This window comes from Emydura macquarii, unplaced genomic scaffold (genome assembly GCF_026122565.2).
Source record: "Emydura macquarii macquarii isolate MOO-44397 ecotype Brisbane River unplaced genomic scaffold, CSIRO-AGI_Emac_v2 contig_374, whole genome shotgun sequence".
NCBI lineage: Eukaryota > Metazoa > Chordata > Testudines > Chelidae > Emydura > Emydura macquarii.
Window position 1 is genome coordinate 13,833,324 of NW_027130511.1, and position 26,322 is coordinate 13,859,645.

At 42.5% G+C, this 26,322-nt stretch overlaps 2 protein-coding genes across 6 annotated transcripts in view; both read left to right on the plus strand.

Moving 5' to 3' along the window:
* The first annotated feature begins 1,102 nt into the window (after positions 1-1,102).
* Positions 1,103-17,933, plus strand: DTD2 (D-aminoacyl-tRNA deacylase 2). 3 transcript variants are annotated; one of them, XM_067534387.1, is made up of 4 exons: positions 1,103-1,460; positions 11,954-12,023; positions 13,649-13,919; positions 17,384-17,933. In XM_067534387.1, exons 1-4 carry the CDS (start codon positions 1,344-1,346, stop codon positions 17,403-17,405), a joined length of 480 nt encoding a protein of 159 aa, XP_067390488.1. In that variant the 5' UTR covers positions 1,103-1,343; the 3' UTR covers positions 17,406-17,933. The 3 variants fall into 3 exon arrangements, with proteins under 3 accessions (XP_067390488.1, XP_067390491.1, XP_067390483.1); XM_067534390.1 differs by lacking the exon at positions 17,384-17,933 and having other exon boundaries at positions 1,107-1,460; positions 13,721-15,223; XM_067534382.1 differs by lacking the exon at positions 17,384-17,933 and having other exon boundaries at positions 1,112-1,460; positions 13,649-15,217.
* A 6,981-nt stretch (positions 17,934-24,914) lies between these two features.
* The window catches only part of HEATR5A (HEAT repeat containing 5A), a 114,049-nt gene continuing 112,641 nt past the window's right edge, over positions 24,915-26,322 (plus strand). Inside the window, exon 1 of one of the 3 annotated variants that reach the window (XM_067534371.1) lies at positions 24,915-25,340. The gene's annotated coding sequence lies outside the window, so the exon portion shown is untranslated. Of the gene's footprint in view, positions 25,341-25,454; positions 25,569-26,059; positions 26,296-26,322 lie in introns of those variants that run through there. The other 2 variants (XM_067534353.1, XM_067534361.1) reach the window with 2 other exon arrangements.

The following is a 26,322-nucleotide window of genomic DNA, read 5'->3' on the forward strand; positions in this document are numbered from 1 at the left end:
AGTTAATTTACACCTATTAACTATGGTTTTATTGAAATGGGGCCTAAATCTGGGACGTGAACAGAGAGGAAGGCAGTAATGAATGGAAGCAGGATGGAGAGGATTACCATGTGGTTGGTTCTTAATTGGGTTGGTCAGTTTTTGTACAGCCTTGCTGGTTAAAAGATTGAATATGACATGTTTTGTTTGTTTTTCCATTTGGGACAGGTTGCAGCCCCTTGCAATTCCCACCTTCATTGTCCATACTGCAGTACCATGTTAGGATAAGGTAAGAAAAAATACAGTTTTTTGTGTGTAAAATAGTTGTCTAAAACATTTTGGTAATGATTAGCTATAGTCAGCACTATGACTCTTTTTGTTGGTGTTGTGGGGTGGAAATGGCTGTTTTTTCTGCATCTTCTAGGTGGCAAACCTACTCAAACTGGGAAGCAGGACAGAAGAGGTTAGCACACACCTGCTAGGGAATGAGATTAGATAGTCAAAGGGAGTCGAGAAACACTGTATTAATTTACCGAAGGAAAAATCTCACCTAAAACAAAATTCAGAGACACAGATGACGCATTGCCTACTCCAAAACGTTTTCCTACTGGGGAAGTGTGCCATGCAATTCTCCCCCAAATGTTCTGCTGAAATGAGCTAGAGCACACTTAATAAAAATGCAATGCCTCTGAACTGATTCACTCCCAGCACTTGCCACCTTTTGAGTGGCACATCATAAAAGCTCTGCATTGCTTTGCATGTGTTACAGTAGTCGGGGGTCGGAAGGCACCTGCTAGTACATACAGGCCAGGAGGGAGGGTTTCAGACAGAAACAGATGTATTTGTATGTCACTCACAACACAGCCGCACACCCACTTCAAAAAAAAAAAATCACATCGAAGTACCCGGGAAGGGACGGGAGGAATGTAACAGACACTCTACAGCCCTGGCTGGAAAGGGTGCCCCCGTGGATCAGCTCCCCAACTCCCCGCTTCCCCGAATTGCACCAGGCGCGCGGCACTGCAGCAATCCAGCACCTTGCAGCGCGAGCGCAGTGTCAATGTTGCCGCACATTCCATCCCAGCCTCCCCACGCAGGCAGGCAGCCCGCCCCGTCCCTTCTCTTCCAGCCAAGGCGGCCCCGGCTATGCCGGCCGCCCGCTTCACCGAAGCTCTTCGTTCCCGGCCCCTCCCCCTGCTGTCCGCAGCCTCCTGGCAACGCGAGGGGGCGGAGGTTCCCCTGGCACCTGCCTCTCCTCCCTCCCCCGACTCAGTCAGCTCTGGGCGCCGCTGCTGGGGGCGGAGCCTGTTTTTGCCCGGGCTGCCTGTGGCCGGCCTCGTGCCGTGCCCCTGCCGCTGCCGGCGATGGCCGCGTCCAGCGGGCCGAGTGCGCCCCGCGCACGGGCTGTTTTGCAGCAGTGTCTGTCTGCCAGGCTGCAGGTGAAGCCTCCCGAGCCGGGCTCCGAGGCCGAGTGGGTGGAGGTAACGTGCGCAGCGAGCCGGCCCGCTCTGGCGCTGCGCTTGCACAGCCGCCGGCGTCTCTTTTCCTGGCGGCGGCGGCGGCTGCCCTCCGCGGCAGGGGCGGTTCCTGGCCGGCGGCTGAGGCCTCTGGCCGCTCCCCGCTTGGCTTTTCAGCGAGTCGGTTTGCAGAGGCTGTTCGCCCCCGCCCTGGGCTGGGAGCGGTTAGTGCTGGTTGCAGAGCAGCATGTTTCTTGGGGAAGCCACGCGCCTGCGCGGCCTCGTTCCGCTCTGGGGAGCGGCTCCCCTGGCGCCCTGCAAAGCAGAACAGGGGCGCTTTGGGCAAACTCCGGCGGCTTGTACTGTTCCCCCCGCCCTACTATCCCATTGCACGGTGCTGCTCCTTGGACCGTGGGTGACCCTGGACCCAATTCTCCACTGCCTTTCCCCTTCTCTGGCTGCTTACACCTGTGTGCAATCGGTATGTGAGATACCATCCGATCACACACTTCGTACAGATTTGAGTGGCTGTGCAAGGCGTGGGGAATCAAACCTTCTGTGTTAGGCCAGTAAATCGTTTTTGGCAGGGACCTTGTCGTTTTCTAGTCATCACTTAGGAAGTGCCATGCAGAATTTTGGCAATCTATGAATGTTTACTAATAGCCACTTTTCCTTTCCTCTGTTCTCCTAATGCAGTCATTAATGCACCAGCAGGGCAGGGGAGCAACTCATGTGTAAGGGCTTATAGGATCCAGAAACATTGTTGACCCAAGCTTTGTTTCTTTTCAATGCTCCCACAAAATCATATGTTTATGCCATAGTGACCTAGCCTGTGCTTGAATGACTTAAGCGGTGGAGCGGAGCAATGGGAAAAGATACAGAAAGAATGCACAGAAAAATAGTGACTTTTCTGCTAGGGCATAGTGAAAAGGGACAATCCATTAATCATTACAAAGGTGACTCCAGTGTACGGGGTTGGGAACTACTGCTTTAACTGTTTGCAGCATATATTAGATCTGATTCCTTCCTATTGTAACTCCAGCAGAAGTACACTAGGGATGAATTAGTCCCACTGTGTGGTATTTGCTGTTTTCAGTACGGTTGGTTTTCCACACTGAGTGGCTTTTTCAGATAGAAAATACAGTTTGGGAATGTCAAAAAAGAGCTTCCATGCAGCATTTGTAATTGTGTGGTGGGATGTTCCCTTCCAGATAAATGGTTCTTCAGTATCTGAATATTCTGCCCCCAACAGTGGCCATTACCTGATGCTTAAAAGGAAAATAACCCTTACAGACATATATCATAAACCTGAATCTAACAATCTTCAAAGCGCAATGGAAGATGGCTTATTTTGTTTTTGTTTTTGTTCTTTTATTTTATTCCAGACAAAAGGATAGTGGTTTTGAATTGTATCATGGTGGGTGGTTTTGAGTCGTATCTTTTGAAAAAACTGTATTTTCATTAAGAACTTAGCTGCTATAGCAACAAAGAATCTAAAAATAAATATAATACTATGTGTTTTCAAATGTGTATATGTTTGAATTGAGGGGGTCAGGAGTAGAATTGTGAAAGTACTGCAAGACCCTGTGGTGATATGTTATTTTATTGTCAATGATTACTTGTGCCAGATTAACTCAGATGTATGGGTCCTAATCATTGTGTAGCATATAAAAAGATTGTTGAAATGCAAAAGTCCAAAAAAGGTGGTTTAGGGACTTAGCATATTTACCTTTTTTTTTGTCTAATATATGTTTAAAGGTCATACAACTTCAAAGATAGAGTTAAATAATTTCATGTTCTGTAACTGCCCCATAATCCACCCACTACTAGAATAATTTTCCAATTGTTTTAAAAATGTTTCTTTCCCCTGTTGTAAAAGACCCGCATAAATAACAGAGAAAATAAGTAGAGCCCTACAAATCCACAGATGTCCGCTTTATATCCGCAGATATTTGCATCTGCGGTTGTATTGTTTACCATCTTTGTGGATTGTGGATCTAAAGTTGTATCCACGCAGGGCTCTAACTGTGAGAGAGGGTGTGGGTGTGGATGCGGATACATAGAAAGGTGGAGTGTGGATCGCAGGTCAGATACAAGTTAATTTGTCTTGCGTACCCCAAGTTTCACCTCACTTAACAACTACTTGCTTACAAAATCAGACATAAAAATACAAAATTACAGAATACTATTACTGGAAAATTGCTTACTTTCTCATTTTTACTATATAATTATAAAATAAACCAATTGGAATATAAATATTTTGCTTACAGTTCAGTGTATAGTAGATAAAGACAATTACTTGTTTATGCTGCTCTATGAAATGTTAGTTTATACTGACTTCGCTAGTGCTTTTTATGTAGCCTATTGTAAAATTTGGCAAATATCTAGATGAGTTGATGTACCTCCTGGAAGACCTCTGCGTACTCCAAGGCATACATGTACCCCTGGTGGAGAACCATAACCTTGAACAATTCCTGAGCCATATAAAACCACTGTAGGTATTCTCAGAGTGTATATTTGACAGTTCTTTCTTAAAAAGGAAGACAGCAGGTCTTTGTGGACTCACTTTCTGGTTGGAGAAAGGGTTTGAATATACATTGCATTTACACTTATGTGCCCATTTGTCAGTAGTCACTTTCATAGCATAAGGTTTCTCAGCAATAAATGACTCCAACAATGGAAAGGCCTGTTCATGGAGAGACATTAGAAGGAAAATATGTAAAACAAACAGTCTTACAACAGAGTATGTGCAAGCATAAAGTTTCTCTTTTAAACATGTAACAAAACAAGATGAAATCCAGTGCTCTTCACAATGACGCACTGCAGCTTCAATTGGGGAAAGGGGGGACATTTGGCTGACTGGCCAAATGAAAGGAACAGTGCTCATGAAGTGGGGTGGGGTGGGGTGGGGTGGGGGAGAGGTCAAACTGCTGTAAAAGGAGACAAGGGGTGACACTGACTCATCTCCTGGAATCCGGGTGGACAGAAGAGTTTAAAAGGGACAGCCCATGTGGTGAAACCCCCTTTCACATGGAACAGCCTGAGGCCGCACCCACCTCCCTCCCCTTTAGGTGATGAAATACCAGGTTTGGTCTAGAGCTGCTGTGGGCATTGCGCTAACTGTCCCTTTTTGAGGGGGCTGGGAAGGAATTTTTCCCTTACCACCTGATTGGCCTAGGAGGAGTTGGGTTTTTTCACCTTCCTCACAGCGGTTTCTAGGAGGGCTTTGTTGATGTGGTGAGAAGGGAGTTAGGCTATATGTCATAACTCATTATATAAGGTGAGGTGGATGACCAGTGCAGGTACTCCATAGAAAAGTTATACGGTGACTGGATAAATGGCTTGGTAAAGGAGTTTAAAAGGAGGTGTTGGTTAAAGGAATGGAACAGGGCCTCCTGTGATCGGTATGGCAGGGAGCCAACCCCCCTGTCGTATAACCCACTTTAATCGTCCTGCGAGGGGGATGGATGGTAAAGTTCCAGCAATGGATTGGCTGGGGGACCTGGATGGAAAAAAGTGGGGGCTTGCAGAAGTCCCCTGGGAACTTATTGAATGAACAGGGGGTTACCTGCATTTTACACTTTTATCTGCTGGGTAGTCCCAGATATCTAATAATAAAGTTGCAGCCTAATTAAAACCATATCAAATGTCTCCTGTCCTTCTTTCGATATAGCCGGAAATAGTAGGAGTGAATAGAGTTACAATAAATATAAAGTATTAATCTAATGCAATGGGAACTACCTGGACCATTTCTAATTTTATCTTGTACTGAAGCAAGATTGTCCTGTGATTAAGGCACTGGATTGAGATTCAGGAGACCTGGGTTTGGTTCTTGGTTGTGCAACAGGCTTCTTGTGTGACCTTAGGCATGTCAGTTAATCTCTGTGTACTTCACTTGCTCCTCAGTAAAATGGAAATAATACTATTCTATCTCCCAGGGGTATTGTTAAGAATATCTTATATAAATATATGGGAAGTGTGTTTAGATTCTGTAGAGATGGGGGCCATGTGATAAGTACCCAGAATACTCTTATATTGGCTTATTCTGCAACGCAAACTTGAACAAAATAAAATGTCAAAGAATAATTTACTTGACTATCCCATCTATCACAAGCTGACTTCTTAATTGTTATGGAAGGTTTCCAACTATATTACCAAATTCATTTTTCTGCAAAAGTTTTAGAGTAGAAATGAAAATACACTTTTTTCAGAATGCATTTGTTACAACTGCTGAACGCCTGTACATTTGTAGCTAACGGTGTTCTGCTTGCAGATTCAGATGAGTGCACTTAGTGACCAATTGCTAAATAAGCCTTTGGTACTAACATTACCCTGGGTAATGCCTATAGCATTGTTATTGGCACCAGGTACATGCATTGTGCTGTGTATTTGATGTGTTTGCTTGGTGCCATGTCCGACAGTTTTTAGTAAAAAGCCAGGGATGCCATGGAATTTGCTGTGATAGTCTTTACACAGGCATTTTACTGATAATAGCAAATCCATATACAGTATACTTTCCCCATGTAATTCTCTTGGGCACCCTTAGGCCACCATACAAGTCTACAACAATGGTCATCGTCCAGACCTTGGTGTTCTGAATTTGTAACCCTTATTTCTTTTATTTTTCTTGAGTTTTATTTTGCTGAAGTTTGGACTGAAGAGTCAAATGATTAGGTCTTGATTGTTTGCAGAGCACTTTAATAACACCATTGTTTTTGTTTTAGTTCAAAAAGCTTTAACAGTTGAGTTGCACCTCTTACTGGAAACAGGCCTTCATAATTGTAAGAGTGACTGCATCTGTGATGTTAGAGGATTTGCTATAGTACCATTATTACCGTAGCCTTTAATAGTGTGTCCAGATTTCCAAAATTTAATATACTCAAGACATTTAAAAAAAGTTAAATGTAGTTTTGAATTGGAGTTGTGCACGGTTAAATATAAATAGGGGGCTCAAAGGTCTTGCACCTGTAACATAAGTCGGAGCTTCTCCCAGCAGCTTTTAACTTACACTGGGACTGTGCAACTAAGAATCAGAGAGACACAATCAGCTCCATGTCAGCCCCCTTCTCTCCACTGTGCCCTAGCTTTGTACAGATGCTGTGGAAAACTGAGCCCAAAGTCTACATCGCCTCTTGCTGCAAAAGAGTAGGCATGACTTGAGTATTGCCCACCCCAAGCATTCAGAAATGAAAAGTCAGGCCTCAAATCATGCGATTTGGCTTGAGTTATTTTTTTAGATTGGGTTCTTCTTTGTTTGTTTGTTTTTTGTATGTATTCTTTTTCTTTGCCCTCTGGTTTCTCAGCATTTAGGTTATATTTGGTTCACGTTTTCAAGGTTGTCTTTACAGTTACAAGAGCTAGAAACTTTTTTTGCTGAGATTCTCATACAGTAGCATGACCTCAGGGCTAGGGCTTTAAGGAGAATGCCAAATATTGGGAGATGTGACAGAACTGTCTCTCTTTCTTACACTGTGCACTATATACTGTAGGCATTTGTCTCTCGTGTATGGGCATAAGAAATACGTTGTAGCGATTAAAATTTTGATTGGACTTTTCATTGCAGATTTATTGGGTCTGTTTTACCAGGACCTTTTACAATATGTATGTAGGCACCTCTTTTTCCTTACTAATATAATGTCAATCTAGTTCTGGAACTAATATTTAGGTGAACATATTTGGGTCATATGTATCAATAAATGCAACTTTTGGAAATCTCTTCCAAATGTGTGTGTCCTTCATTTGCAAGGTTCAAGTAACTTCTTAAATGCTTTATGGAATTTGGCTGTCAGTCAAGTCTTCATTTAGACAACTGCAATTTATTATTTCACATTGGTCAAAATGAGCTTTTGGAAGGAATCATTCAATTTTCCAAAAAAAATCTCAGCATACAACATTTCAGCCCCAAAGAAAATTATTTTAAGTCAACTGAAAAATAAATAGGGGCTTAGAATGTATTGTGTTTCTTAACCTTAGCCTTGAGGATACTGGTGAATCCTATGCTAAACTACACAAGAGAATAAAGCAGAAGTCTTTATTGAAATAGTTAAGGAAACACAGTAACTATTATCATAAGTTTAACAAAAGATATTTGTGAGAGATCTTTCAAGATGCCTTAAAAATTTGGTTGAGGCGTGGTCTTTTGCAGAGATGCACTGCAGTGTCCATCTGCTGAACTGAGCAGCATCTCCTAATTAGGTGACATTCAGTGGTTACTGCAAGCTGTACTCTGTTTTGCTTACAGAAGAATTGTTTCTCATAAGAGTACTTGTTCCTTGAGACTACAGTGACTGGAGCCCTGGGTATTTTTTGCACACATGCTCACACTCATCCCTCTTTTTCATATAGACCCTATAGTTAAGGCAAGGATATTTTTAATTTTTTTAAATCAAACTAAGAGGATAAGGGACTGAGCACTTCATTTATATTGATGGGTGGAATGTCATTGGCTAAGGGCAGGGATGCTCATCAATCTTCCTTAATAAAATCACAATGGGCTATTTATGTGTGTTGTGGGAACTAAATGAGAGAGGAAAAATTCAGCACAATATCTGCCTTATATTTTTCCACCTCTGGGGCACAATCCCATATGCACGTAACTAGTTCTTATTCAAAACTAGTTGTCCCATTAAATAAGGACTAATTTCATGAGGAACTGTTTGGAGGTTTGGCCCTATATTTGTATCATTTCCTTAAGATCAGTTCTTCTTCTTTTGAGCAATACAAATTAATTTCTCTGTTCAAAAAATTAAGGATGAAATCCTGGCTCCATTGAAATGAATGACTTCAATGCAGGCAGAGTTTCATTCTAAGGGATAAATTACAATCTCAATAGTTTTTAAATAGTTTTAAATATTCTGTTTGTCATGATATTGAGCTCTGATTAACTATCTGAATATGTTTTACAAAATGTTTTTATCATGTACAGGAATATTATGTCAATGTCATGAGGTATAATCTACTAAATTAGCCATTACTGTGATTATTCATCACATTTCAAATGAAAAATAATTTATATTTAAACTGAAAGTGACTGACTTGCAAATTTGGTAGGAGAAAAGCTTTGGTTATTTTCTATCTTGAAATTAAGTAATCGAATCCACTGGGTATGAATTGTTTCTGCTTTTTTTCATCCCAGAGCATCTTTGAAGACAGTGTCACCTTTCCTACCTGTCCATGGCTTGTTCCTCCATTAAGCCCAGCCTAGTCATGTTCATGCGTATGATGTCCTGGTATCCAGAGAGTGGCTGGCCCCTAGGTCAAATTCACCTTAGCTGTGTTTTCATTATTTTCTTTGCCATCCTTCCCATCTGTTTGTTTGGCTTCTGCAGCATGCCTATCATTGTAATCTTTTTTACTGTAGCCAGTCCTATACCCTAATTTCACATCTTACTCTTCTTCTAACTTCATTTGTCTTAAAATCATTCTACTTTACACCTGCTGTGTTTCAAAGCACTCTCATCTCTATTGCATCTCCAGTCTTGTGAAGCCTGTTTCATTTAATGAAACTGCTTCCAGACCATGGCGTAATACACCAGTTTGATGCATTTTCAATCTGGTACCAAATATTATGTTTTCATCAGTCCATAAGTTCATCAGTGTCTGTGTAGCACTTGTGGCTATGGCACATCTCTCTTAAATCTCGTTTTTGATGGAGCCACCAACACTGATCAAGCTTCCTAGGTACATATAAGATTCTGTTTGTTCCATGACTCCACTACTGCTGCAGTTCAACATTCATTCTATTATCTCTTTTCCAAGATGCAACCACTTTGTTGGCTGGCATTTATTGTAAATCCAAGTCGACTACACCAGTTTTCCAAGGTAGCAAAGAATATTGTCATTAATTCAAGTATGTCTGCCAGTTGTCATTGTCTGTGTAAGCTAAGGAGTTTAACTAGATCATCCAATCTCACGGTCTTCCAGTTTGGCTGACATTCTTATTGTCCAGTTTAAGAACATGATGACAAGTGAGAATGATTCCATGCCCCCCTTGTTTTACACCAAATTTTGACTTAAACCAGTTGCTTAATTTTCCACCAATTTTTATGGCACTGCAGGAGTCTTCATACATAGCTACTATCATTGCAATTATTTCATCTGGAACTTGGTGTGATTTTGCTACTTTCCATAATGCTTTCCAATCCAAAATCATGTGTCTTTATGCAGTCAATAAAAACAGCAAACCTCTTTAATCTCCTTTCTCACTTTTCTCCATCAACTGTTGAGTATGGATAATCTGATCAATGCAACTTTGGCCTGTTCCTTGCCTATTACTTCCCCTTATAATCTGTTGACAATTACTTTCATCATGATTTTTTTCCCCTAGTACTGACAATAAACTTGTACCTCTATAATTAGTCAGATTGGTAGGATCTCTTTTCTTTAAGATTGGTATAACTATTGCCTTTAGTCAGTCATCTGGTACCTCCTGTGGCTCCCATAACTTGTAACTTTTTTTCCTAATGCTTTGATAGCACTTGTCCTGCCAACTTTTAGCAGCTCAGCTGTTATGTTGTATATTCCTATTTTTACCTGTTTCACTGTTCTTTCTATATCTTCTTCTAATGGTGGTTCAGTGCTTATATCCATTCTGTCTTACAAGTTGCCTTGTTCATTTAGAACATTTAGAATGCTTGCAGCTGAATGATCTGCAGTGTTCAGCACTTTGTCAAAATGTTCCTTCCGTGCTTCCAGCATGATTTGAGTATTTGTTGTCAGTTCACCAGTAGCTTATTTTACCTCTTGCTTTGTTGACCTGATATTTCCATGCAACTTACTCTTTTGTATATTTATTTTTATATCTTGTTTTCTTGATGCCTCCTCTTGTTATTGAGCCTCTTCTTGCAAAAACTTTTTTCTTGTCCAATTTTTGTAATTTCTTCACCGCTTTGCATAAAGACTTCTGCTTTTCCAGTAGTCTTGGCTTGGTTACACTTTTCCTGTAGTTTTCTTGTTTCATTGCTTGTTCAGCTTTTACTTCTTTGTTTACACATTCCCGCAATTCTGCTGTGGTTTTGTATTGCTTTTTGACTATTTACCAACTGGTCTGTAGTGAGATTTCTTCATCATTACAAATTAATGTTCTGAAACATCCTCCAAGCATCACCTTGTATGCCTCCCTCAGAGAGCTACCCTTTAATTTGTCAAGATCAAATTTGGCTCCAGTTGCACCTGTCTTTTTCTTGGATTTTAACTTTATTTTAACCTTTCCCATTAATAGCTCATAATCTAACATCCAACAATGACTGATTATGCTTTTTACTGTTAATATGATCAATCTGGTTTTTGGTTTGACCATCTGGTGAGTTCCATGTAACCTTGTGCATATCTTTGTGAGGAAACCAAGTACCACCAATAATCAGATTGTGCATCTCATAGCAAGTTCTTAACCTTTCCCCATTAAAATTTCTGTCCCGATGCCATGTGGCCCAGCACTATTCATTTGCCTTACCATGTCTGCTACCAACTTTTGCATTCATATCTCCCATTATCAAAGGAATCTCATGTACATTGCTATCCAGTTGTTGATAAAACACATCCTCCTCTTCCGCTTCTGTTGATGCATAACAGCAGATCAGATATGCATAGTTTATTGTAGGTAGTAGTAAACCTTGCTATGACAATCCGCTCAGACATTGGTTTTCAGCTGTTCACTGAAGTAACTATTCTCTTGTTCACTGCTATAGCAACCCCATCTCTCTGATTCATTTGCTCACTTGAATGTCCAGAGTAAAGGAAAGTGCAGTTTCCAAATGTCAACTTTCCTGTGCCCAGCCAATGTGTCTCCTTTATGGCAGCAAGGGAAAATTGTAATTTCCTTAACTGCTCCACTACGAGCTCAATCTGGTCAGGAATGAATAGAGTTCTAATGTTCCAGATCATAATATGTGTAATAGATCAAGCGGTTATCCAAAATCCATCAGCCACTTCCATTGGTTAGGTCTGGGTTGAAATTGTGTAAATCAATTTGGTTTGCTGTACTGTTTATATAACAAATGAGTTTCAGATATAATGGTTGGTTAGGCCTATCCACTCTATTCAGTTTATAGGAATGCCATGTCATAGCATGCTAGAAACAGGTATCACCCTAGTCTACTGGCCTTCCAAAGCTAATGAACTTGGACTGCTCAGTTTTGAAATCAGGGTTTTCTGTCTCCTAGAGAGATTTGCTTGAAGAGGCTAAGCAAGCTCTGTCTGCTCTGATTTGATATGAGTTTTCCTTCTCCTAGATACTGTTCGTTTACAGCATTTTATTCCGTAACTCTTCTGGGTTTCCCCAATTCACCATGCAGTGAACTTGTCTCTATGCCATTGGATCCCAGTATGAGGATCCCACCATGAAGGATTCTGTATCTGCTTTTAATTTTAGCCTATGTATTAGCATACTGTAAATTCTAATTAAATTAGGGTTAAAGTACAGATAACGGATTGGCTTAATTATGTTAGGAAGTACTGTGCAGATATTTAACCATACACACAATAATATATAAAAAAAATTTTTTTGCAATCTTTTATAGGTTCAGAGAGGACTTGTTATCTACATATGCTTCTTCAAAGGAGCCAATGAGGAACTCATTTCAAAAATGGGTATGTTTTATTATTCATATTCTTACAATAAGGGATCAGGAAAAAACAATGGGCCTGATTATGCAGCAGCTAAATGATGGAGAAGCTATAGAATCAGGCCCACTATGAGGTATGCCTGGAGAGAGCAATAAGAACAATATCTTTCAAAAGAAACTTTGTAAATGTGAACCTGTAAGCTGCAAAACTCACTCCATACTGAAATTATTCTGAGCTAGTAATTTTATTCTGAGTTCTACCTTGTATCTTCCCAGTCATGAGTAGCAAGTAAGTCTAACCTGGTTGTTCAACTCCTTATCCTTAGTGAAGAAACTCATTTCCAGTCTCCTTTTGCTGTCCTACTTTCAGTGACTAGTTTGGCAGTAGCTCTGTATAGAAGTAATTAGAAGGCCATCAAGTGGCATCATACTGAATCAAGTTCCCTGCCTGTGAATCAAGTTTGTCTTCCTCAGTCCATTTGACAGGTGTCTACATCTCATATTGTGTTTCTGTGATCCCAAACTAAGTTTAAATCTTTGTGTGTGTTAAAACAATATAACACAAAATAAATGTTGTGCTTGTGGAAAATTCCATGAGAATATCACTGGAGAACAAAGAAATTTTTCATAGCAAAACTCATACATCTGGGGAGCAGCAGCTAGTTTCCCCAGACTGCCCACTAATGTATTCTGACAATGATTTAAAGATAGCTTATTCTCTGTATGACTAGTTTGTGACTAGTGTGAAATTATGACTCAGGACAGCTACTTCAAAACAAGTATTATTTACTGGTCTGCAGGTATATACCAGAGAGAAAAGGACTAAAAATAACAATCTACACATATATTGTCTTATCTATACTTAGCCTTTCCTTGCCATTTTAAGCAAGTCCCACTTGACCCAGGCAACCCCGACATTGGGGCTGGGTAAGAAGACGTGCTTCAGCCTCTCTGATAGGCTGACTTCCTAGTCAGTGTCCTTCAGGCTGTCTTTTATCTATTTCAAAGTTCCTTTGTTCAAGAGTTCCTGTCGAAAGATCTCTTGAGGTTTTCTGAACCTGGTTAAACTGGTTTATGCAGTTTTTCTCCAGAGAGGGCCGGGATAGTCTCCCCGTTGTGGATTCAGTATATTGGCCATTTGAACACCAAGCAATTAAATTAGAGTCAAAGCCATGTTCCTGGAGTCCTGGGAAAAGCTCTAGCTGGAATTAACTGTTGTGGGTGCCTGACTCTATGGAACCCTAATAACCAATAAGTGCACAGATGTATTACATAAAGTTAATACAGATCTCTCCGATGTTCTTCACAATATACAAAAACTTTCTTCAGTATGAAAAGTACTAGTCTGTGGTCAATATTAACTGTATGGAGTTATAATATTTGCCTGATATGAATTGACTAATTCATCTTCAGCTTCACCTCCCTCCCCCCCCCATATAAATTTCTCTTCACAGCTCTCCTATGTAATTTGATTATTAAGATTCAAATATAGAATTGTAATGAACCATTTTTAAATGTTTTATTTGAATAAATTCTCTTAACCATCCTAACAGAAGTATTTGCTAATGTACTGCTTTTCACAGTTATAGTAGGTTTAATGTTAACTAATTTTAGACACAAATTTAATTTTTAATTTTTTTTTTGTTGCAGTTAATACACTGTTGAATGTTAAATTAAGTGAAACTGAAAGTGGCAAGTATGTTTCTGTTCTGGATTTACCAGGCAACTTATTAATAATACCCCAAGCTACTCTGGGTGGTAGACTGAAGGGAAGAAATATGCAGTACCATTCCAACATTGAAAAAGAAAAAGGGATGGAGCTTTATTCCAATTTTGTGATGTTGTGTGAAAAAGAACTGGCTGCTAATACCAAATGTGCTGAAGCAGGTGTTGTTGTCAAGTATGGCACATATGGAAACAGGCAAGTGTTAAAACTGGATACAAATGGACCTTTCACTCATATGATTGAATTTTAAAAAATAAATTTTATGTATAGCATTATCCAGCAACTGTAGAATTTCTCATTTATAAGTGATAATGTGCTTAACTTGATTGGAATGTGAAGAAATAGAAATGTTATTTCAGTAAATTTACAGAAGTAGTGCCCAGCCCGTGAAATACATTGATTATTAAAAATCAGTCTGACATTCTCATGTCTTACCCGTGTGTGTATCTGAAAGATTTTGTTGTTAATGATTACTTAGGATTCATTGCAATGAAAATGTGTAAAGCAGAAGTTCTGCTTAAGTATATTTAAAGTGGGAGTAATATATATTTTTGTTGGTTTTTAAAAAACCCAAAGGTTTGAATTGATTAGGAAGTAGATTAAAAAAAAATGTTGGGGAAAGGAGAAGCCTATACAGATTAAGGACTCAATTCTCCAGGCTCAATTCTCCATTCCACCATGGACGTGGGCAAGTCACTTAGCATCTTTGTTCCTCCATTCCCCATCTGTAAAATAGTAATAAGAGGACTGCCCTATCTCACAGTGTTATAGTTAGAATAAGTATATTAAAGATTGTAAGGTACTCATACTACAATGCTGGGAGCCATATATGTACTTCAGTTCATTAGAAACACACACAAACCTCAGAACCAGAATGATGTAAGTCAGATACCTTCTCTGTTGGCATTGCGATTTATATGGCACATCTCTGCCTCCAGTCATGTACCTTTTTGGAAAGAAACTGGAGGGAACAAACAGCCAAAAACTGAAGCCAGCACAGCAGCCACAGAAAGCAGTTCAAGCAGGGACCAAAAGACACTAATAATGTAATCAAGCTGCTTATTGAAGTTTCCCCTGTGAGCATTCTCTACCCTATGCTATCAGAGCTGGATTAGAGTTGCTGTGGGCTCAGGGCTATTAGATTTTGTGGGGTCCCCAAGTCAGGACTGAAGGGAAAACCGGCGTGGAGAGGAGGGGGAAAGGGAGAACCAGAAGGAGATGGGAGTTTTGGGAGGGTTTATAGGTAAATGAGATCTGGTGGGGATGGATTCAGGTGGGGAGCTAAGCGCTTCCAGCCTGCTGCAGCTTGATTGCAGCCCTGCCAGGAATCAGGCCAGCCGGGGTGCCTGGTGATGCTTTGCAGCGCGTCTCCCCACCCAGGTGGCACCCTCCCTTTGGCATCCCCGCAGCGGTTGGCTCCAGTGCTCTCCATGCCGCGCTTTGGAGCCAATACCCGGGCGAGGGCTAGAATCAGGGCAGCCACTGGGGTACCTGCTGGCTGGATGGGCTCGTCTGAAGGCCAGGCCAGGCTAGAGCCTGAAAAATAACCTCCTGCTGTCCATGAACCGAGTTCCTGAGAAGCTGGTGAAACTTCTGGAGCGCAGGGATGCTCAGGCTAGCCGCTCTCCCTGCTCGGATGGGTGCTGAGATTTCTGGGATCCAGCCGTGGAGTGGCACAGCATGTGACCTGCCTAGCAAGGCCCCCTCCTGGGCACTAGCTGGCCCCCCCCCAGCGCTGGGCCGGGGAGGACCTCTTGGCAGCCGGTGCTGCAGCTGAGCTGTGGCCGCCTTTTCAGTGGCAGGTTTCTATAAGGCAGCAGCTGGTGGGATCTCAGACCTGCCGCTGTGAGCTGATCTGAGTTGCATGGTCCTGGAGAGTGCCCTGCAATGCTCCAGCCCCAGGCGGCTCCCTACAGCTGAGCCCAGAGAAAAGGGTCAGACAAGGGCTGCAAAGAGCAGGAGCAGCCACCTGTCAGCGTCCTAAGTCCCCCGCCTGTTGTGAAGGGCCAGCCCGGTGCTCCGCACTTACCCGCTGCTCCAGCCCTGCAGCCCAGCGCTGGCTCAAATAGGGCGGCCTCATCCCCCGGCCCGGCCCTTCGCAACGCGCAGGAGGCGGGGGAGCACTGGAGGGGCCAGCACCCCCTGTGCGTCGTGAAGGGCTGGCCCAGCACCCCCAGCAGGCAAGGTTCTGCAAGCGGCTTGCTGCCCCGCGCGCTGGGGGCGGGACTGGCAGCGGCCGGCCCCAGGTTCCTCTCTCCGCCTGCAGGTCCTGCCAGGGGCCCTCTTAGCCCAAGACCCTGGGCTGCAGCCCCTAAAGCCCCTCCGTTAATCCGGTCCTGGTGCTAATTGGCTCTTTGCTCCACCCCCTTACTTCCATTTTCTTCCCATCTTGCTATTCCTCTCCTAATATAACTCCATGAAAAGGACTTAAATACCAAAGCAAAAAGAAAAAGTGGGGAACTAACGTGACATCCGCAGCCAACACATTGTTCACTGTGCCTGTATGTTGCATCCCTTTCCCCTATCTTTTGTCTGTCTTATGTATTAAATTGTAAATGCTGCAGGACGGGGATTGGCTCTTACTTTATGTTCAGTGCCTAGCACAATAGAGCCCTGTTCTTGGTTGGCCTCTAGCTATTGCCATAATACATATGATAATTAATGGTATATAGAAGGTAAATTGGAAGTTTCTTTGTGTTACGAGCCATGGACAACAGAACAAAGGGACATTCAGTTTGATAGCTGGCAAATTCAAAATTGGTAAAAGTAAATATTTTTCACTGAGTCTGTGATTAAAGTGTGGAACTCCTTGGCACAGGATGTGGAGGCAAACAATTTAGCAAAATTCAAAGTGGGATTGGACAATTACCTGGATAACAAGAATATCCAGAATTATTATAATAGTGTGAAAAAAATTCTGGAAAGGATATAAAACTTCATGCCTCAAGATTTATGCCATGCTCTAATTATTACGGTTAGGATGACACCTTCATGGGGGGCACTTTGGTCCACATTGGTTTACTGTGGAGTTTCTTGTACATTCCTCAGAATCATGTAGTTCAGACTATTGTTGGAGACAGGATATTTGACTAGGAGGACCACATGTCTGATCCAGTATGGCAATTCTGAGCCGTAGTCTATGCTGATTCTTATTTTATGAAATCCTGAATAATGGCCCAATATTTGAAAATATTTCTTTATTTTAGTTTAGCTTCTACTAAAACATACTTCAGTGTACATTAGTAATCTCCACCAAACTACACCATCACAAGAATCTAAATTTTCTCCATAGACAGACATAGTTTTTTAATACAGGAGATTGATAGGATTATTTCAGATTTGTCACTATATCTGTGTTAGTAATTACAAAGTGCTTAGGGAAGTTTATTTCCTAGCAATTCTCTTTTTACAATTCAAAAGGAAATGAAACTATCCACATAAATCATTTGGAAATGTTTGTTTATTAACTCAATCCCAGATTACAGATTTACCCATTAATAATTCACTATCTGTTCATAACAGACGCAACAACTCATTTCTTAAATTCCTACTACAGAATTCTATATGAGAGATTGTTCTAGTGTGAATAATTTGTGCAAATACATCAAAATTCTGTCCATTTGGAAAATCTTTGTTTTTCATACTCTCCTCTGTTTTAGGCCAACTTCTGAAAAGTGCTGAGCAGCTGCAGCTTTCATTGACTCAAGAGGAATTGCTGGTACCAAATACATCTCAGGAATTGATCCTTTGATGTGCTTTCTAATAGAGAATCTGTAGATTTTTATGCCCTTAATAGTTTCAGAGAATCTTTGGAATCTTAAGAAGTCTTCTACTATATTTGAAATGTTTCTGAGGAAGGGTGAGGATGGAGATTGTTAACACAAAAACAATGAAGACCAGACTTCAGGCCAAATTCTACCTTGACTTTTTCTGTCCAACTCCACTGACTTCAGTATGGCTGCATGGCATTTAAATCAGAACAGAGTTTGTCACCTCATGGTTACAAAAACTAACAATCTAGTGGGTTGCTGCCATTTTGTTTATTTCTCCCAGGGTACTATTTCCTGCTGATAAGAAACAGAAGGCTGCACGAATTCCTTTCTAAGAGTCTCAAAGGTCAATAGTTGCTGGTGGGCGAGCACATTTCTACTGCTGCATCTATTGATTCATGAGCCATTTATTGAAATAAACTATTTATAAAGTGACAAATATTGATTTTTTTTCAGAGCCAGATGCTCATATTTCTCTGACATGCATATATGCCTTTCAAACAGATATCATGACACCATTTTAAACAACTCTTATTATGTGACTAGACAAAAACCTGCTTTACTGTATTGAGGTGCCATATCTTAGAATTTCCCAAAAGGTAATACTTAATAATTCCCCACCTCCCTTTCATAGATTATAAAGCCAGAACCATTATGATCATCTAATCTAGTCTCCAACCTAACACAGGTCATTGAATTTAATCCAATGATTCCAGATCATGCCTGTATGACTTAATTTGAAAGTGTGCACACACAGCATTTTCTAAATTCAGCAATGCACAGATCATAGAGTGTGCTAATGTGAATAATGAGTTCAGATCCAAGAGTTTTCTTTCTGTCCATAGGCTGCTCCAAGTGCATCTGCTTCTTTCCCTCGCTGTTTGTGGAAGATTACAGATTTGTGTAATCTGGAAATTGTTTCGTTACCAGTTGCAAATATGATAGGCAAGGTCCCCCAAAATATGAGTGGAGATGGAGACAGCAATGCTAGGTGGGAATAGAGTTCTCACAGCCCCATTTCTTAGAAGGCCAGAGTTTTTAAAACTTCTAGCATCATAAACTTTGCCTGGCTGCCATATGTACAACTCCAGAAATCCACAGCAGTGATCCACTGAGACTCGAATAGTACCCTTTTCTGTTAATGCACTCTTGGTTTACTGTGGGAAACAGAATAAGCACATTGGATTTTCCACATTGTGCAGGATGGTGCCTGTTATTTAAATCTGAGTGACGTCTCCTATGCATACATTGCCATATGCTATGTGATGCCTTTATGACACTAGCACTAGTGTGTACTTCCAAACCTTAAACTAGTGCTAACTGATTGGCAGATACCTGGGATAGCTAACTAACTTCCACTCCCTATTCCACAGGAAGAGGTACTCTAACTGCACTGTCAGGTTAGTTTATCACTGACGTATTTGAAAGTTTCCTTCCTCATTCTGAAATTATGCAGCCACTGCTACTCCTCTCAGGTCTTGAGAATAACTCAGTTCCACTAGTCTGTGGTCATGATCTGGATCCAAAAGTGGTGCTCTACCTGGCTATCTTCATCCTCAAGTACTGCATGGAGCCGGGTTTTTCAGAGGTGAGGATTCAAAACTTTTATATCCATCAACATCTAGTGTTTTATATCCATCAACATCTCTGGCTGGCTGAAGATACTGCTGGAACACCCCCTACTGGCTTGCTATGGCCCACCTCACACACCTGGAAGTTGCTATTCTGAAGCTCCAGTGGACAACTTTCAGAGATGAAGGAAGGACTTATGGATGGTTAAGATACTGGACTACTCCTCAGGAAATCTGATCTCAATTCCCTGGTCTACCACAGACTTCCTTTGTGAGTTTGGCCAAATTCCTTAATTTCTTTGTGCCTCAGTTGCCCATCTATAAAATGGGTTTAGAAGCACTTTGTCTCCGATGCTTTGTCATTTCTATATATATTGTAAATTTGGAGAACGAGGACTACTACTATGTGTGTGTATAGTGCTTGGCACAATTGGACATTTATCTCAGCTCTAGGAGCTGCTATCGTACATATAATTTCTGAGCAAGGAGTGGGAGCTGAGATTTCTTCCTGATCTCTATTTTGGGGAAGGATTAAGGAAATTATGCCAGCACCCAGAACTAATTGGAATTTCCCCAGGGAGTTAGGAGGACTTGACTCTTCTTCCACAATTCTATTGGGTCCCTGAAGACAATTCAAAATCTCAAAGCCACTGCATTAGAGCTGTGCCAAGAACTGTGGGATAGGTACCTGCAGGGCTGTGCAAGTGCAGTTGTATCGTTAAGATCACTTGTGGACAGGACATAAAAATGTTAATTAAAATAGCATAGTTAATATGAACAAACTGTAGAGTTGCTACTTAAACTAGTGCTATCCCTTTACAGTTGTATGACATTGGACAAGGCAACTCTCTACTCCATTTTCTCCATCTGTAAAATGGGGATAATAGTCAGGGATTAAATGGCAAGTGGAAGGTTTAAAGCCCATCTTTCTCCTTGTCTGCTAAGCTAAAAGCAGAGGGAGAGCTCCCCCACCTCTTGACTTCCCTAAGTAGCACTCCCTCATTGTTCCTTCTCCTTTGCTGGAGCTGTGTGAGCTCTCTCTCATCTTTCAATTCTACCTTAACTACTGATATTAGCATTTAACTAATCTCATGGATGTTGTGAGGCTTATGTAATGTTCATAGAGCACTTTGAGTACTTAACATGAACAGTGCTATATAACTATTAGATATCATTCTGTATTAATGATTTGTACAACAAAAAAGTCCTATGCAGCATGAAAAAGCTAGTAAATAGCATTCCTGTCAAGTAGTTTTACTTTAAAGAGCTACGTATATCTTGTTACTATAAATTTTAATAATGTTTCTTATTCACTTTAATAGTATTTGTAGAAATGTCACAATATGGGCCCTGTTACGTCAGTAAGTACTAAAAATGTGAAAGTAAGGAACTTAGATGTGCTGTGTTAGAAAAGAGATTGCATCATAAATTTTGGATTACTGATGAAGAGACAAGATTGTTGAGAGGCCTTAATAGTCAATCAGCAATCGTTATCTGCACTGTGATCCGTCAATGCCTAGGGTAGACCATCTGAAAATGCCACGGTCAGGGCAGGTTGCAAAAGGAGATCAGATTCTCCCTAGCACTGGTGAGTGACACTGAAGTTAGACTTCCCAACCAGCCATGAACAGTGCTTCTGATTCCCCACACTGGTTATCAAGAAGCTAGAACAAAAGATACACAGCCCTCTTTACTGCATTTCAGTCTCTGGCTCCCAATCAGCCACTAGATCCAGTAAAGAGAGAAGTTATTTAAAACTCTATGCTCTTTACCAAAAAGTTCTCCTGACTCCAAAGGGTCAGCCTCATTGGATCTCACCCAAAATACCAAGCTGCCAGCCAATATCTTAAGTAATTAAAACCAAAGGTTTATGATAAAAGGAAAGAAACAAATTATTAGAGAAATGTTAAATGATTAAAGCAATTGGATATATACGAAAGAATTAAGTCCATATACATCAAGTTTTCATTAGAACTGTGGAGTTTGCTGGCTTGTATAGCCCCTCTGGTGTACATCCAATACCTGCATAGGCGTGCGCACGGGGTGTGCTGGCTGTGCCCAGGCACACCCTAAAGCAGGGGTGTCAAACATATGGCCAGTGGATTCGGCCCGCTAACCTTTTCTATCCGTCCCGCATACCTTTTTGAAGTGTCCCGTGGCACCGTCTCGCTGTGTTCCTTGCTGGAGGGTAGAGCCGCCGCCAAAAGAGTAGAGGGTGCGCGATTTTTCAGCGGATGGACACAGTGAGCTGCTGTCAAAAAAGAAGAAGCCGCGAGACTTTGTGGTGGACACTAGGACATGACGAGAATTCTGCCAGCGGGTAATTCAAATGTGGCCCACTGGTGGAAATCAGTTTGACACCCCTGATGAAAATGAATATTCCCTGGGTGCACACTCTAATGAAAATTCCCTGGGTGCACACCCTCAGGAAATGTGCTGCGCACGTCTATGAATACCTGGATGGGTCTCAGTTCTTTGTTTCACCACTTCAGTTGTAGATGAGGTAGGGAACCAGGCATGAAGACTGAAGACAACATGGATGTGGTGCCAGCTGCCTTTTATGTGGCTTGTTTCAAACACAAGCCCTCTGCACATGGCATGGAAAAGCCTCAGAGACAGAGTCCCCTGTCCCTAGGGCATGTTCCTACATGTACTCCTAACTTCTCTCCCTGGGCCCATTGTACCTGTGAGTTTCCTTAATGGGCCATTAAGCAGAGTACGGGTGCTGCTGCCACCGTGTCTGTGCAGGTGTCCCGAAACACAGCACAAGTCGAAATATAAATATATTAAACATATCCATAACTTTCAATACAAATATGACACATACATATAAACAATATAATCTGATATCAATAAAATAATTTAGCTCAATGGGATTATTTGCTTGTATAAAGACTTTTCCTATGACTGAGGTTTGCAGGAATGGACTGAAACTTTTTTAAATCATTCAACACATTTATATAAAAATAGGCCAAGTAATGGAATTATAATTAATGGTCTCTTGTGTACTACAATTCATTGTCAGTCCCTTGTTGCATTAACTAATCTGAACATGGCATTCTCATTTCTCCTATGGTCAGGAATAATGGGTGAATAAAGGAAATTGAATTCATATGTAGTAAACAGATATAATTTTATTTGTTTTTTTTAAATTTCACAGTAATGTAATTTACAACATTTTTCTATCATACTGTATATAGAATACCAATTTTTTTCCTGACTGAGAAGGCTTAAGATAAAAATTACATGCAATATTGCTGAGGCATACCCTAATTAGAATTAGCATGTTAAATTCTCTGTTTACAAATTTAGCAAAAAACATTTCATATAAAAGAATGATAGTTAGCTGACCATCATGAGTAATAACTACAAATTGGATTAACTCAGTGACCCAGATCCTCTAACATAAGAATGGCCATACTGGGTTGGACCAGTGGTCCATACAGCTCGGTATCGTGTATTCCGACACTGGCTGGTGCCAGATGCTTCAGAGAGAATGAAAAGAAGAGCAATTAATGAGTGATCCATCATTCCTTTTTGTTCAGTTACAGCTTCTGGCAGTGAGAGGTTTAGGGACACCCACTGTATGGGTTGTGCCCCGATCATTTGGCTAATAGCCATTCATGGACCTAGTCTCCATGAATTTTATTTAATTCTTTTTTGAACCCAGTTATATTTTTGGCCTTCACAACATCCGCTGGCAGCAAGTTCCACAGGTTGATTATGCATTGTGTGAAGATGTTATGTTACTTTTAAACCTACTACCTATTAATTTCATTGGGTGACCCCTGGTTTTTGTGGTATGTGAAGAGGTAAATAACACTTTCTTCTCCAATTTCTCCACCCCATGATTTTATACACTTTTATCATATCCTCCCTTATTCATCTCTTGTAAATCAGTGTTTCTCAACCTTTTAAGTAGCAAGCACCTCCTAATTTCTGAAAATTTTAATAAGTACCCTAACACTCAATTTTCCATGGGATTTTATATTTACAGACTGAGAGTCATATGTTGGAAGAAGGGCTGAGTATATAAGGCGGTGATGTAACTGTCAGATCTAGTGTGGGTAGGGTTACCACCATTACACCAGGGGTGCACAACTCCAGTATGTGCCTGGCCTAGAGGTGATGTTGGCCAAAGTTAGGAGACTTTGAGCAGCATGCCAATGCTGGGGAATATGAAGTGCCGTGCCGAATTTTTTGCCATAGATTTGAGAGGAGGAAGGGGTGAGAGAGAGAGACAGGAAAAGAGGGTAACTGGTAAAATCTGGGGCTGTCATAGTTGTCAATTTCACTGCTCAGCTAGAGCAGTGAAATTGACAAGTTTTCTGGGCACTGGGCTTTGAGCCAGGGAGGGAGGTTGCTGCCTGGCTGCCAGCCTGGGAGGTGGGCAGTTGCCACCCAGTCCAAGCTTGGGCAGAGGAGGCTGGGGCCCAGGGCTGTGGGCAGGCAGCTGCTGCCTGTCTTCAAGCCGGGGTTCTGGAGGCTGTTCCTCGGCTCGGAGCCAAGGCACAGGTGGCTGCCACTGGGCTCCTACTTGGGAGCTGGGACCTGGCGGGAAGTAGGGGGCTGCTGCCTGCCTTCCCCAGAAGCTGGGGGCTGCCATCCGCCTCCCAGCTTGGAGCTTGGACCTGGCAGGAAGCGGGCGGCTGCCACCCACCTTCCCCAGAAGCTGGGGCTGCCATCCGCCTCCCATCTGGGACCCGGCGGGAAGTAGAGGACTGCTGCCCACCTCCCCCAGGAGTTGGCAGCTGCTGCCCATCTCTCCTTCACTCTGTTTTTCCCTGGCTGCCCCCTACCTGTCTCTCACATACCCCCAGAGGTACGTATACCACAGGTTCAGAAACTATGTTCTAAATTGAACAGTCCCAGTCTTTTTAATCTCTCCTCAAGTGGAAGCTGTTTTTTATCCCTAATCATTTGTGTTGCTCTTCTCTGTACCCTTTCTAATTCTCATATCTTTTTTGAGATGAGGTGATAAGAATTGCACATAGTATTCAAGGTGTGGGCATACTGTGAAATTATATAGTGGCAGTATATTTTCTGTTTTATAATCTATCCTTTTCCTAATGGTTCCTAACTAAAATGATTAGCTTTTTTGCGTGCCGGTGCACATTAAGTAGATGTTTCCACAGAACTATCTACAATCTACAATCCAAAATCTCTTTCTTGAATGATAACCGCTAATTTAGAACCCATCATTTTGTGTGAGATTTTTTCCAATGTGCATTACTTTGCACTTACCAGGATTGAATTTCATCTGCTATTTTGTTGCCCTATCATCCATTGTGTGAGCTCCCTTCCTAACTCTTCACACTAATGAGTAATTTAGTATCACCTTCAAACTTTGCCACCTCACTGTTTACTCCCTTTTCCAGATCATTGATGAATATCTTGAACAGCACAAGTCCCAAGACAGGTCCTTGGGGGACCCTGCTATTTACCTCTTTATACCTGAGTACTTAAAAGCCCTTGTGCTAGGCACTTTTGAAAAACACAACAATAAAGAATGTAGAAATTATTTGCAAGGGGTAGGTTGTCTTAAGTTTGAGGTCTGCAACAACGGTAGATGCTGACTGGAACCACAGATTCATATCCCAACAGGGCCAAGTTAGCTCTTCACCATTTCGAGGTAGCTAAACTGAGCATTATGTAGTTAATATGTGATGGGGGTTTGAATAAGACCTTGACAAAAAGGTTCTGTATGTTCCTTTCCCTACACTATTAGCAGTGTGCTATGCACCTGTTTGCCACTCTACCTCAAAGGTAGCTGGGTCTCAGAGGTGCTTGTAAAGTGGAAACTGTAGCAGAAACACCTCCTCCTTAAGCAGACTCCTGTGTCCCCAGCCATACCAAATACAACTTTGTCCCGCTTCTACTACACAACCTTCTCTTTGAACAACCCCTTGTTGTACAGGGGGTGCTTTAGACATTTGTCAGGGCACTGCGGGGTGAAAGCTGCTATGTGAGGACACAGGCTTCCCCACTGCCCCCCCGCAAGGAAGGAAGGGGCCGGCTAACACAACCCGCAATACTAAGTAAAATGAAAGTGACGTTGGATTTTGAAAGCATCTGCAGGCTCCTAACGGTGTCATCCTCATGGTACCCGGGCCTGAGCCCTGGGGAGTGGGCCACGCCTCACTAGGGCGTCGCTGTCTGCCTCAGCAGGGCTGTAGGACTCACTTCCACAGGGCCGCCGCCGCCGCTGCTTTCATGCGGCTGGGCTGGGGCCGTGTGGAGGAGGCCAGTGGCCGGGGCGCTGCGAGATCTGCCAGGTGGGAATGGTGCTGAGGCCCGGCGGATTCCCGGCCCGGCGGCGGCTGCCTCCGGGCGGGCGAGGCGCTGAGTAGCCCTGGCGGGCTCCAGCCGGCGGCTCTGTCGCGGAGCAGCGAGCGAGCGAGGCCGCGCCTGCGAGAGCGGGGCGCTCGATGGCTCCGGCCCCGATTGCACAGCCCTGAGCCGCGCTTCCCTGCCCGCCGGGGGCGGCCGCGGCAGCTCGGCTAGTGAGTTGGCGTCGCCCCCGGCCGGGGAGGGAGCCGGCAGCGCGACGGGACCCCGCCCTGCGGACCCGGGACGGGAGACTCGCCGGCTGGCTCCGTGCGGGCCAGGTAACCCGAGCCGGGGGGAAGGCTCCTGCCCGCCCCCGGGGGCAACACGGCAGCTGGGTGGGGAGCTCTGCTGGGGAATGGCGGCCTGGGGCAGGAGCTTTTTCTAGGCCTTTTACTTAGTCCTCTTTCTTTCTTCCTTTCCACCCTCAGGGCATGGGTGGTAAAAGGAGGTGAGGTCATGTTTGACCCCTGCACCCATGTCAGAGAAAGGGAAAAGAATGGCAGACTGGGGTATGTCTTTCTTTGGGAGAAGCGGTCCGGCTGCTCCACGCACAAGAACCCAGACAGTCTGATGGGCTGTCACATTAGTAACTATGTCAATAGCAAGAAGCAGAGAGGAAGAAAGCCAATTCCTCTTCCCCCTTGTAGTTGCTGCTGTTAGGATTGCTTAGAGTGACTTAGCAGACAGTCATCTCTGTGTGTCTGTAATTCTAGCCCCAGAGCAGAGAGAAAACTGAAATAAAGCTCATTTTCTGGATAGTTTCCTGGGGTTTTCGAGTCTTTTCTGGATTAGTTTCACTAAAGGGAGGAGGATAGGAGGGTCATTTCACTAGAGTGATCGTGCAGCTTTGTTTTTTATGCTTACTTCCATGCATCGTGCATCCCAAAATGTTTTATGCTGGTAAGTAACACAGAGGGCTAGAGAAAG